Genomic DNA, 12,974 nt, shown 5'->3' on the forward strand with positions numbered 1-12,974 from the left:
GTCATCATGAGGGGTGGGTTTACAATCAGTGGTGGGGTCATCATCAAAGAGATTGGGTCATCATGAAAGAAATAGAAATAGGGTCATTATTAGGGGTGGGGTTATAATGAGGAGTGGGTTGATCATCAAAGAGATAGGGTCATCATTAGGGGTGGGATTACAATGAGGTGCAGGTTTATCAGCAAAGCGATTGGGTCATAATGGGGGTGGGGTTACAATCAGGGGTGGGTTTATCATCAAAGAGAAAGGGTCTTTATAAGAGGTGGGGTTACAATCAGGGGTGGGGTTATCATCTAAGCGATTGGGTCATCACGAGGTGTGGGGTATCATCAAAGAGAAAGGGGCATCATTAAGGGGTTGAGTTATAAACATTATAACTGTGTGTGTTGGGGGTTATTTGGAGGGTGGGGTTATTTGGAGGTGGAGTTATTTGCAGGGGTGGAGTTATTTTGAGATTTGGGGTTAATTGGAGGTGGGGTTATTTTGAAGGGTGGAGTTATTTGGAGAGGTGGGGTTATTAGTAGATTCTGAGTTATTTGGAGGGTGGGGTTATTTGGAAGGGTGGAGTTATTTGCAGGTGTGGCAGGTTATATTTAGGGTGGGGTTATTTGGAGGGCTGAAGTTATTTGGAGAGGTGGGGTTATTTGGAGAGTCAGAGTTATTTGCAGGGGTGGAGTTATTTGGAGGGTAAAGTTATTTGGAGAGGTGGGGTTATTTGGAGGGTGGAGTTATTTGCAGGTGTGGCAGGTTATATTGAGGGGTGGGGTTATTTGCAGGAGTGGGGTTATTTGGAAGGGTTGGGGTTATTTGGAGAGGTGGAGTTATTTGGAGAGTCAGAGTTGTTTGCAGGGGTGGGGTTATTTGGAGTGGTGGAGTTATCTGAAGGGGTGGGGTTATTTGCAGAGGTGGAATTATTTGGAGATTTAAGGTTATTTGAATGGGTGAGGTTATTTTAAGGGTGGAGTTATTTGCAGGGGTGGAAGGTTATTTGGAGTGGTAAAGGTTATTTGCATGGGTGGGGTTATTTGGAGGTGAAGTTATTTGGAGAGATTGGGTTATTTGGAGATTTGGGGTTATTTGGAGGTGGAGTTATTTTAAGGGTGGGGTTATTTGGAGGGTAGGAGTTATTTGCAGGTGGAGTTATTTGGTGGGGTGGGGTTATTTGGAGGGTGTGGTTATTTGGAGGGTGGAGTTATATGGAGAGGTGGGGTTATTTGGAGATTCAGGGTTATTTGGAGGTGGGGTTATTTGGAGAGGTGGGGTTATTTGCAGGGTTGGGGTACTTGGAGGGTGGAGTTATTTGAAGAGGTGTGTTTTTGGAGGGTGGGGTTATTTGGAGAGGTGGGGTTATTTGGAGGGTGGGGTTATTTGATGATTTGGGTTTTGGAGGTGTGGGGTTAATTGCAGAGGTGGGGTTATTTGGAAGGGTTGGGGTTATTTGGTGGGGTGGAGTTATTTTCGGGGGTGGAGTTATTTAGAGAGGTGGGGTTATTCGAAGGGGTGGGGTTATTTGGAGAGGTGGGGTTATTTGAAGAGGTGGGGATATTTGGAGGGGTGGGGATATTTGTAGAGGAAAAGGTTAAAGAGAGTATGAAAACAGATGCGCACACACACACACACACACACACTACCTCGATGAGGAAGTCACCCATTCTTAGCCCCGCCCTCCAGGCCACGCCCCCCTCATCCACTGACTCCAGATACTGAAGAGCAGGAAACGCTGGCGTGGGAGTGAACTCCTCAATCGGAGTCTGAGCTGCAAAGAGAGAGCAAAAGAGAGAGAGAGTGAGTGAGTGAGAGTGAGTGAGTGAGTCAGAGAGGGGGATGGGTGAGAGTAAAGAGAGAGAGACACAGAGAGTTAGACAGAGAGAAAAAGATTAGAAAATCGACTGACAAAAGGAGATGCATAGAGACGGATGAAACAGATTTTACATTAAGTGGTGTTTGTGTGTGTGTGTGTGTGTGTGTGTGTGTGTGTGTGTGTGTCACCTTTAGCTCCTCTGAGCACAAAGCCAAAGCCCTCATTCTCTTTCTTCTGTAGAAGAACAGACTTCTCCTTTATAATGTAATCACTGATATAAAAAGAGAGGGAGAGATGAAGAGAGAGAGAGAGAGAGAGAGAGAGAGAGAGAGAGAGAGAGAGATAGAGAGACTCATTAGATGTGGTGTTTGAGAAGCAGACAGAAGTGAATTCCTCCAGCAGGAGCACAGAGTCAGGATGAGATGAATCTGGAGTCCTGCACAGTTCCTTCTGTACTGTATGAATCTAAAACACAGGGATGATCAGTTAGGGTTCTGTGAGTCAGCAGCTGGATTTGATTCATGGTTCATCTCCTCATTATTCTGTACAGATCTCTGCTGTGAGACCAGACAACCTGCTGGAACTGCATCATCATTAGCACTAGGTATCCAACAGCCGATTTCTGTTTGTATTTAAAATACAAGAAAAAAACACATCATCTCATGTAAGAAAATCATCAGTGCATTACTGCATGAACAACACTCATTTTAATTCTAAATTGTGGTCTAAATAAACAATAAAAACTTGAACACATTATGAAATGAACAGCAGCTGATCCAGCACTTTATCCAACCATTTTATTTATCTCCTTACTTTTACTGTTCTTTCCTTACTGTTACTGCACACACATTACTGAAGGAAAGACACAAACAGGCTTTAACTTCCCACGTATACACTACACCAAAATTAGACTCCATCCTCACATATCCCAGCTTGTTAGTAAACTGGGGTCATACTGCAGGGATACAGTGCCCCCTGGAGCTAAGATGGTTAAGGACATTGTGCAATGGCCCAACAGTAGCATCCTGGCATTAGTAATGCTTTACATTTACATCCATTTTTGACCTTGTAGGTGAACATCAGTGTTATGAATCTGATATGTGCAGCCACTGGAAGCCAGTGAAGGAGCAGCAGTGGGGTGGTGTGGCAGAACTTGGGCAGATTGGACACAAGTCATGCAGCTGCGTTTTGGATCATTTGCAGTGGACGAATAGCGTTCAGGGGAAGACCTGCCAGCAGAGAGTTGCAGTAGTCAAGTCTTGAAATGACAAGAGACTGAACAAGCACCTGGGCAGCCTGTGTGGACAGAAATGGTCGAATCCTTCGGATGTTATAGAGAAGAAATCGACAAGAACGAGCAACATTAGCGACATGTGGGAAGAAGGACAGTTCATTGTCCATAGTTACCCCAAGGTTATGAGCAGTGGCTGAAGGGGATAGCAGAGAGTCATGAAGAGTTATTTGGAGATCTTGACCTGGAGATGAATCTCCTGGGATGACCAGCAGTTCTGTTTTGCTGGGGTTGATTTTTAGTTGGTGAGCACTCATCTGTGAAGATATGTCTGTCAAGCATGCCGAGATGCGAACGGAAGCTGTGGTATCTGATGGAGGGAAAGAAAAGATTAGTTGAGTGTCATCTGCATAGCAGTGATAGGAAAACCCATGTGAGGATATGACTTCACCAATGGAGTGGGTATAGAGGGAGAAAAGGAGGGGACCAAGTACCGAGCGTTGTGGGTGAGTCTGCACGGGGCAGATGGTAGGAAGCAAACCATTCCCATGCTGTTCTGCAGATACCAAAGCTCTTGAGGGTTGACCAAAGAGTCTTGTGGTTGACTGTGTCAAATGCTGCAGAAAGGTCCAGGAAGATAAGTAAAGATGACAGCTTGGCTGGCCAAGCAGCATGCAGTTTCTCAGAAACAGCCAAAAGGGCCGTCTCTGTGAATGTGCCTCTTTGAACCCAGACTGGTTCAGATCATGGAGGTTGTGGTTTCTGAGAAACAGCCAAAAGGGCCGTCTCTGTGGAATGTGCCGCTTTGAACCCAGACTGGTTCGGATCATGGAGGTTGTTCTGCGAGAGATAGAACTTTAACTCCCAATCAGTAACATTTACCTTTAACCATGAAGCTACTTTACCACTTCTACAAACAAAAATTTTAAAAATGTAATTGAATTCATTAGTAGAGCACTTTCAACAATGAAATTAAATGACTTAAAGCAGTTAGAGCAGTAATAAATGTATACGTTGAATCTCACACCGATTATAAAATACTACTACTGACGTATAAAGCACTTAACGCTCTCACGCTGCAGTATCTGAGTGAACTTCTGTACCAGTATGATCCTCCACGCCTACTTAGATCAAAAGGTGCAGGCTATTTGTTGGTACCTCAAATAATGAAGACTCCAGCAGGAGGCAGATGTTTCTCTTATAAACCCCACAGTTATGGAACAACCTTCCAATCAGTGTTCGGGACTCAGACACAGTCTCAGTGTTCAAGTCGAGGCTGAACACATATTTATTTAGTGGAGTATTTAGTCAGTAGGTGTTTGTGAGGTAAAGGAGCAGATCTGGAGGGATCATGGATATGGAGTGTTTGGTGAACTGGGATATTTGGATGCTGTCCTCTTCTCACTCTCACACGTTCACTCAGGTTTGTTGATGGTGGTGTGGTGGGTCGCCTCATCCCAGAGATCCTCATGTCTGTGTTTACCTTCTGCTTCTCCCTTTTAGTTCTGCTGCCAGAGTGAATCTTACCAGAGTCCAAACTGCACAGTGACATTAACTTTCATACAACAATAGAGACTTAATAATCCATATCCTTCTCTTCCTGTCACCCTCTTCTCTCTCTCTCTCTCTCTCTCTCTCTCTCTCTCTCTCTCTCTCTCTCTCTCTCCTCTCTCCCTCTCTCCTCCTGTCACCACCCTCTCTCTCTCTCCCTCTCTCTCTCTCTCGGTCGTGTTAAACATGCTCCTGAGGTTCCAGTGATCACTGTTTCTGCCCCTCTTCCCTCCGTGGATCTTTCCACTTCATCCTGTCTCTGGATAGTGTTCTCTTTGTTTGGAGGTTCGAGATGTTTCTCATCATTGCCTTGGGTGGTTCCATGAAATTCCGGAGTCAGAACCGGAGTCAGGTTTTGAGGATGGATTTGGAGTGTAGTTAATATCTACAGTCTGCTACACTGACTCAGGACTACAGTTAGCTTCTGATCTCCATCACTACACCTCAACATCATTTATCTGTAATAAATGAACATTCAGTGGCACCCAGATGAGGATGAGGTTCCCTCTTGAGTCTGGTTCCTCTCAAGGTTTCTTCCTTCAGCATCTCAGGGAGTTTTTCCTTCACCACAGTCACCCATGGCTTGTTCATCAGAGACAAACTCACACTTATAAAGAACATCTTCATTTTTTATCAGACAATGAGACAATGTTTATTGTTAAAAGTGCAATACAGATAAACCTGAATTGAATTGAATTGAATTGAATGAGTTTGTTCCTTATAATTGTTAGACTGTCCCTATTTATGTGAAAATTTGATGCTGCAACACGTCTAAAAAAAATTGTAATGGGCAACAAAAGTCTGGAAGAACTATGTGTTATTAAATGAAACAGTTGGAGAAACATTGTGTAACTAATGAGGTTAATTAACAGCAGGTCAGTGAAATGATTGGGGTATAAAAAGGCAGAGTCTCTCAGAAGTAAAGATGGGCGGAGCTCTGTGAAAGACTGTGTCTACAAACTGTGGAACAATTTCATAATAATGTTCAAAATCAAATTGTGAATACTTTAAATATCTCATCAAAAGCTTCAAAGAAATTATTCTGTGTAAAGTGTATTCTGTGTATTCTGTGTATTTTCATTGTTAAAAGCGCCATTGTGTGTTTGATTCAATTAAAGCGTAAACATTTCACAAGGTGCATTAGTGACTATAGAATGAGCAGATCGTACATCTGGAAAAACACCAATGCTGAAATGGATGTACTCAATCTATTACTACAGCATGTACCAGACCAGACCTGTCACCAAATAAAAGCGTTTATTCCTCTCCCAAAACTCCAGTAAATGGTCTCCTAAGCTCACATAAAAAAGGGGGATCGCACACAATGGGAAACATGTCCCAAGGGTTTTGAGACCTGTTGCAGCCATCAAATTCAAAATGATCTTGTATTTCCTCAGTTTAAACATTTTATGTTTTTCATTGCCTTCTGCTTTATATTTCATCAAAGCTTTAATTCATAAAATACTGCCAATGTTTAAGTTCCTCCTCATTCACTACAGTCATATTTTACAACTTTACAAAGTTGACACATGATACACATTGTGGATGAAGATGCACTACAAGAGTTCTCTAAACTCAATGCTCTATCATTGGCTGCTTGGTGTCCAATCAGAGTTCACCTCATGCTTCTGTAGCTCCTGTCAGTTTGCAGTGCGTGCTGCATATTATCTTCCTCTGTTTCGGAGAAGATTTCCACTCATTAAACTTTCTTTCGACTTTTCCCATTAGGGGTCGCCACAGCGGATCATCTGTATTCGTGATCCGCATGTTCGATTTAGCACGTTTTACGCTGGATGCCATTTCCTAACGCAACCCTTCCTATTTATCCAGGCTTGGGACCAGCACTAAGAGTGCACCCTTACCAAGAGTGCACCTTCAATGGATATGTTCCCTGAACGGGAATTGAACCCAGGCTGCGGCGGTAAGAGCGCCGAATCCTAACCACTAGACCAATAGGGAACCCAGAAGATTTCCACTCATACCTGTGCTAAAACAAATGAGAGGTTCTGAACCCCAGGGGAAGACCAATGTGTGTTTGATTTAATTAAAGTGTAATTAGAGTGTAATCTCAGTCGTGTGAATGTTCCAGACATTCCAGTCTCCTTCCCAGCTACTCAAACTCTTCGCTTTTCATATAAACATCTTGTTTCATCATTACAGGACTGCATCAGAGGTGCTCCATGTGCACAAATGTACTGAAGCTCACCAAACAATTCTGATGCATAGAACAACTTCTACACTCAGTTTGAGGTGCAGAACAACGTGGAGGCAACAGTGAACAAGCTACAGCTCACATCAAGAGCCAGCTTCCACCCTCACTGGACACTATGCAGTATTGCGTACCACATGACATGAATTCAATTAATTTTTATTTGTATTGCACTTTTAACAATGAACATTGTCTCAAAGCAGCTTTACACAGATAATGTGGTTATAAAAAGTGAATATGTTCTTTATAAGTACGTTTGTCCCTGATGAACAAGTCTGTGGTGAAGGAAAAACTCCCCTGTATGCAGAAGGAAGAAACCTTGAGAGGGAACCTCATCCTCATCTGGGTTGCACCGAATGTCCATTTATTACAGATATACAATGTTGCGGGGTACAGTGATGATGATCAGAAGCAAACTGTAGTCCTGAGTCAGTGTAGTCCAAATCCATCCACAAAGCTCCCGTTCTTACTCCGGAATTCCTGCACAGAGTCGCCTCCAGTGGAGAGGGGAGGGGCAGGAACAGTGATCACAGTGATCACTGGAACCTCAGGAGCATGTTTAACTCGACCAAGAGAGAAAGAAAGAGAGAGAGAGAGAGAGAGAGAGAGAGAGAGAGAGAGAGGGTGACAGGAAGAGAAGGATATGGATTATTAAGTCTCCTTATTGTATGAAAGTTAATGTCACTGTGCAGTTTGGACTCTGGTAAGATTCACTGTAGCAGCAGAACTAAAAGGGAGAAGCAGAAGGAAACACAGACATGAGGATCTCTGGGATAAGAGACGACCCACCACACCACCATCAACAAACCTGAGTGAACGTGTGAGAGTGAGGAGACGACAGCATCCAAATATCCCAGTTCACCAAACACTCCATATCCATGATCCCTCCAGATCTGCTCCTTTACCTCACAAACACCAACTGACTAAACACTCCACTAAATAAATATGTGTTCAGCCTCGACTTGAACACTGAGACTGTGTCTGAGTCCCGAACACTGATTGGAAGGTTGTTCCATAACTGTGGGGTTTATAAGAGAAGATATTTAGTTCCGGTTTCCTGTTGTTGAACTGTTGTTGAACTGCTCACCGGGAATTGTGTTTGTATCGGCGTTTTAAATTTTTTATAGTTCGTTTTTTCTCACTTTTTTCGCTTTAAAATATCAAAATATCGTTTTGATTTCCTGCATCCTTCACTTTCCGTTGGCTCCGTCTCGACTATTTTTGCTGTCGGAAGAGCGCTTTTTTCCCTGTCTGAGGGTTTGAAAGCAGTGAGTGAAGGACATTCACCAGAACTACAAACACACACTACAGTAATCACATTAAGGTACGTAATTTCTCTATTATGGCGAACATCCAGTTCACTCAGTGTGTGAAGTGTGACATGTTTAGTCAGTCTTTCTCCGTTGTTAGCGATAATTTTATCTGTGAGAAGTGTAAGCTAGTTTGCTCTTTGACGGAGAAGATCTTAGCATTAGAGGAGCGCATCCAGAGTCTAGAGAGAAGTAGTGAGTGTGAGAGCAGTCCAAGTTCTGCAGGGAAAGTCTGGATGCCCTAGGTGAAGGTACTATTCCCCCGACTCCGGCATTAGAGCCCTCGCAGCGGGGCGAATGGGTGACGACTCGGCGGCATACTCGCAAAGCCAAAGCTAACGCTAAGGCTCGCCCACGGGAGCACCATTCCTCTCGCTTGGCGTGTCCAACAGGTTTGCTCTCCTCAGTGAAGCACCCGCTGAGAAACCTGAAAGAGCTCTGGTTTTAGGAGACTCCATTCTGAGGCACGTGAAACTAGCTAGACCTTTAGGGGCACCAGCAGCACAGGTTATGTGTATACCGGGAGCCAGGGTGCCGGACATAGCAGGTCAGCTTAGATTCTTAGGAAAGCACAGGTTCTCTAAGATAGTTTTTCACACAGGAGCTAATGATATACGCCGACAGTCAGAGGTTACTAAGAGTAATATTATAGAGGTGTGTAAATTAGCGAAGGCAATGTCCGATGCTGTAGTATGCTCTGGCCCCATCCCAATGCGACGTGGCGATGTAGCCTACAGCAGGTTATGGTCGCTGAACTGCTGGATGTCCGAGTGGTGCTCCAAAACAATGTGGGCTTCATTAATAATTGGAGCATTTTTGAGGGCAAGGCTGGCCTGTTAGGGCGGGACGGTGTCCATCCCACCCGGGAAGGTGCTGCTCTCATTTCTTGTAGTATAGGTCATAGTCTCAGAACAGCACTAGTTAACAAGTGACTGTCTAGAGCCAAGGCCAGGAGCAGACAGACAGGCTAAACCGACCGTCTGCTAGCTGCACAGAGTCGCCACTCAGGATCCACCATATTGAGACTGTGTCTGTCCCCGAGCAAAACCAAAATATAGGAATTATCAGAAAGTCTGTTTAAGTAACCTGATTAACATTAAATTAAATTGGACTGAACGCACAGCCAGCACCTCTGATCTAAAAATAGGATTGTTGAATATTAGATCTCTCACGCCAAAAGCACTTACTATAAACGAAATTATTACCGACCAGGAGTTTAATATAATGTGTTTGACAGAAACGTGGATTAAATCGAATGAATATGTAGCATTAAATGAGGCGAGTCCTCCTGGGTATAGTTACATACACCAACCCCGTCTAAATGGCAGAGGAGGTGGAGTCACAGCTATTTATAATAATAATCTAAACGTCACACAAAAGACTAAACACAAATGTAAAACATTTGAAGTTCTCTACACCAACATAAAATATTCAGTGTCTGAAAGCAGGTCAAGTCAGTTAATTCCACTAATTATTATTTATAGACCCCAGGGCCCTACTCTGATTTTCTTATAGAATTTGCAGATTTCATTACAAATCTAGCTACTTCTTTAGACAAAGCATTAATTGTTGGAGACTTTAATATTCATTTTGATAATCAGGAAGACTCCTTAAGAGCAGCAGTTGTGTCCATTCTAGATTCAGTCGGAATTAATCAGAATGTTATAGGACCCACTCATAGTGGTGGACACACTCTCGACTTGTTGTTAACATTTGGATTAAAAATAAAAAACTTAGTCATAATTCCACAGTCTGAAGCTATTTCAGACCATTATCTAATCTCGTTTAAAATTTGCCTTAGTCATTGCATTTCTACGTCACCACGTTACCGTGTTAAGCGTACTTTCACGTCAGCTACAGCAGCGCGGTTTATTAAAAAATTAATAATAACCGATATTACGATATTAGATAGATCTCCGTCAGACCCCGCAGAGCTCGACTGGGCCACTGAACATCTAGAAACAATGTTACGTTACACTCTAGATGATGTAGCTCCCTTAAGACCAAAATGATCAGGAGAAAAATTAGCACAGTGGTATAATGATCATACGCGCACCTTAAAACAGAACACTCGAAAACTAGAACGTAAATGGCGTCAAACAAAATTAACAGTATTTCAAATAGCATTGAAGGAGAGCCTCCTAAATTATAGAAAATCTCTTAGTGCTGCCAGATCAGCATATTTCTCCACCCTCATAGAAAATAACAAGCATAATCCTAGATTTTTATTCAGCACGGTAGCAAAATTAACAGGAATAAAAGCACTGCGCTAACATGCACACCATCAATAGGTAGTAATGATTTCATGAACTTTTTTAATAATAAAATTGAAAACATCAGGCAAGAAATCCAGGCGGTTAATATAAATCCAAATTATTTTACAAGTAACCCTGTAGACAGCAGTGTCATTATAGCAGACAATCAATTACAAAGCTTCACTACTATTCATGAGAGTGACTTAATTTCATTAATCTCCTCATCAAAATCATCAACCTGTATTCTCGATCCCTTGCCTACTAGTTTCTTTAAACAGATAGCTCCAGAGGTAATCAAACCTGTTTTAAAAATAATTAACTCTTCCATTAGCACTGGTTATGTACCGAAATCCTTCAAACTGGCAGTTATCCACCCCCTTATTAAGAAACCTGACCTTGACCCATGTCAGTTGTCCAACTACAGACCGATATCAAATCTCCCCTTTATATCCAAAATTTTAGAAAAGGTTGTAGCACAGCAGTTATGCTCACATCTGCTTATGAATAACATTTTGAAATGTATCAGTCAGGATTTCGGCCTCATCATAGCACAGAGACGGCGCTAGTTAAGGTGGTAAATGACCTGTTATTGGCCTCTGATCAGGGTTTTGTCTCCTTACTTGTTTTGCTCGACCTTAGTGCAGCTTTTGACACCATTGATCACACTATACTGCTTGCTAGACTTGAGAATGTTGTAGGAATAAAGGAACAGCTCTCTCTTGGCTCAGGTCTTATTTGACTGATCGCTATCAGTTTGTGGATGTAAATGGTGAGTTCTCCACGCTCTATGAGGTAAAGTTTGGTGTTCCTCAAGGATCTGTCTTAGGCCCACTGCTTTTCTCTTTATATATGCTGCCTCTTGGTGAAATTATTCATAAACATGGGATTCGCTTCCATTGCTATGCTGATGACACACAGCTGTATATTTCAGCAAAGCCAGATGAGAGATCAGCTTAACAATGTTGAGAAGTGTGTAAAGGACATTAGACAGTGGATGCTTAATAACTTTCTTCTGCTCAACTCAGATAAGACGGAAGTACTTTTACTAGGACCACATGCAGCTAGAAGTAAACTTTCCGATTACGTAGCATCTCTGGATGGTGTTTCTGTTTCAGCATGTACGGCTGTCAAAGACCTTGGTGTGATTATTGACCCGAGTCTTTCCTTTGAGTCTCACGTGAATAATATCACCAGAATCGCCTTCTTTCACCTTAGAAATATTGCTAAGATTAGAAATATGATGTCGTTACAGGATGCAGAAAAACTGGTTCATGCTTTTGTTACTTCTAGATTAGACTACTGTAACGCTTTACTGTCTGGGTGTGCGGTAAGTGCATAAATAAGCTTCAGTTAGTCCAGAATGCAGCAGCAAGGGTCCTCACTAGATCTAGGAAATATGACCACATCACCCCTGTTTTAATCAGTCTACACTGGCTCCCAATCAAATCTCGCATTGACTATAAAATATTACTACTGACGTATAAAGCACTTAACGGTTTGGCACCGCAGTATCTGAGTGAACTTCTGTACTAGTATGATCCTCCACGCCTACTTAGATCAAAAGGTGCTGGCTATCTGTTGGTTCCTCAAATAATGAAGACTACAGCAGGGGGCAGATCTTTCTCTTATAAAGCCCCACAGTTATGGAACAGCCTTCCAATCAGTGTTCGGGACTCAGACACAGTCTCAGTGTTCAAGTCGAGGTTGAAAACTTATTTATTTAGTCAAGCCTTTTATCAGTAGATTTCTCTTAGATAAAGGCACAGATCTGGAGGGAACATGGATATAGAGTGTTTGGTGAACTGGTATATTTGTATGCTGTCGTCCCTCACATTCACACGTTCACTCAGGTTTGTTGACGGTGGTGTGGTGGGTCGTCTCTTATCCCAGAGATCCCTCATGTCTGTGTTACCTTCTGGTTCTCCCTTTTAGTTATGCTGCCATAGCCAGTCTTGCCGGAGTCCAAACTGCACAGTGACATTAACTTTCATACACCAATAGTTACACTTAATAATCCATATCCTTCTCTTCCCGTCACCCTCTCTCTCTCTCTCTCTCTCTCTCTCGGTCGAGTTAAACATGCTCCTGAGGCTCCAGTGACCAGTGTTCCTGCCCCTCTCCCTCCTTGGATCTTCACACTTCTGTGCAGCTCGGGACGGTCTCTTAATTCCGGAGTAGAACGGGTGCTTTGAGGACGGATTGGACTGTAGTTGGTGTCGGCGGTCTGCTGCACTGACTCGGGAGTGCAGTTTGCTTCTGATCATCATCACTGTACCCCACAACATTGTATATCTGCTTCAAATGGACATTTGGTGCAACCCAGATGAGGATGGGTTCCCTCTTGAGTCTGGTTCCTCTCAAGGTTTCTTCCTTATGCCATCTCGGGGAGTTTTTCCTTGCCACAGTTGCTCATCAGGGACAAACATACTTACAAAGAACATATTTATGTTTAATCACCACATTATCTGTGTAAAGCTGCTTTGAGACAATGTTCATTGTTAAAAGCGCTATACAAATAAAAATGAATTGAATTGAATTGAATAAGAGAAACATCTGCCCCCTGCTGGAGTCTTCATTATTTGAGGTACCAACAAATAGCCTGCACCTTTTGATCTAA

At 42.8% G+C, this 12,974-nt stretch overlaps 1 protein-coding gene across 8 annotated transcripts in view; it reads right to left on the reverse strand.

The window, feature by feature from the left end:
• Window positions 1-12,974, reverse strand: part of LOC124384309 (SH3 and multiple ankyrin repeat domains protein 1) — a 73,486-nt gene that overhangs the window by 16,669 nt on the left and 43,843 nt on the right. For all 8 annotated transcript variants that reach the window (XR_006925374.1, XR_006925376.1, XR_006925375.1 and 5 more), the window contains exons 16-17: window positions 1,990-2,072; window positions 1,632-1,756 (exon numbers count right to left, since the gene is read on the reverse strand). Coding sequence is in view for 4 of the 8 variants with exons in the window: in XM_046847049.1 (XP_046703005.1) it covers window positions 1,632-1,756; window positions 1,990-2,072 (208 nt within the window). In the remaining 4 variants the exon portion in view is untranslated. The remainder of the gene's footprint in view (window positions 1-1,631; window positions 1,757-1,989; window positions 2,073-12,974) is intronic.

Source organism: Silurus meridionalis, chromosome 4 (assembly GCF_014805685.1).
Source record: "Silurus meridionalis isolate SWU-2019-XX chromosome 4, ASM1480568v1, whole genome shotgun sequence".
In the NCBI taxonomy this organism is placed as follows: domain Eukaryota; kingdom Metazoa; phylum Chordata; class Actinopteri; order Siluriformes; family Siluridae; genus Silurus; species Silurus meridionalis.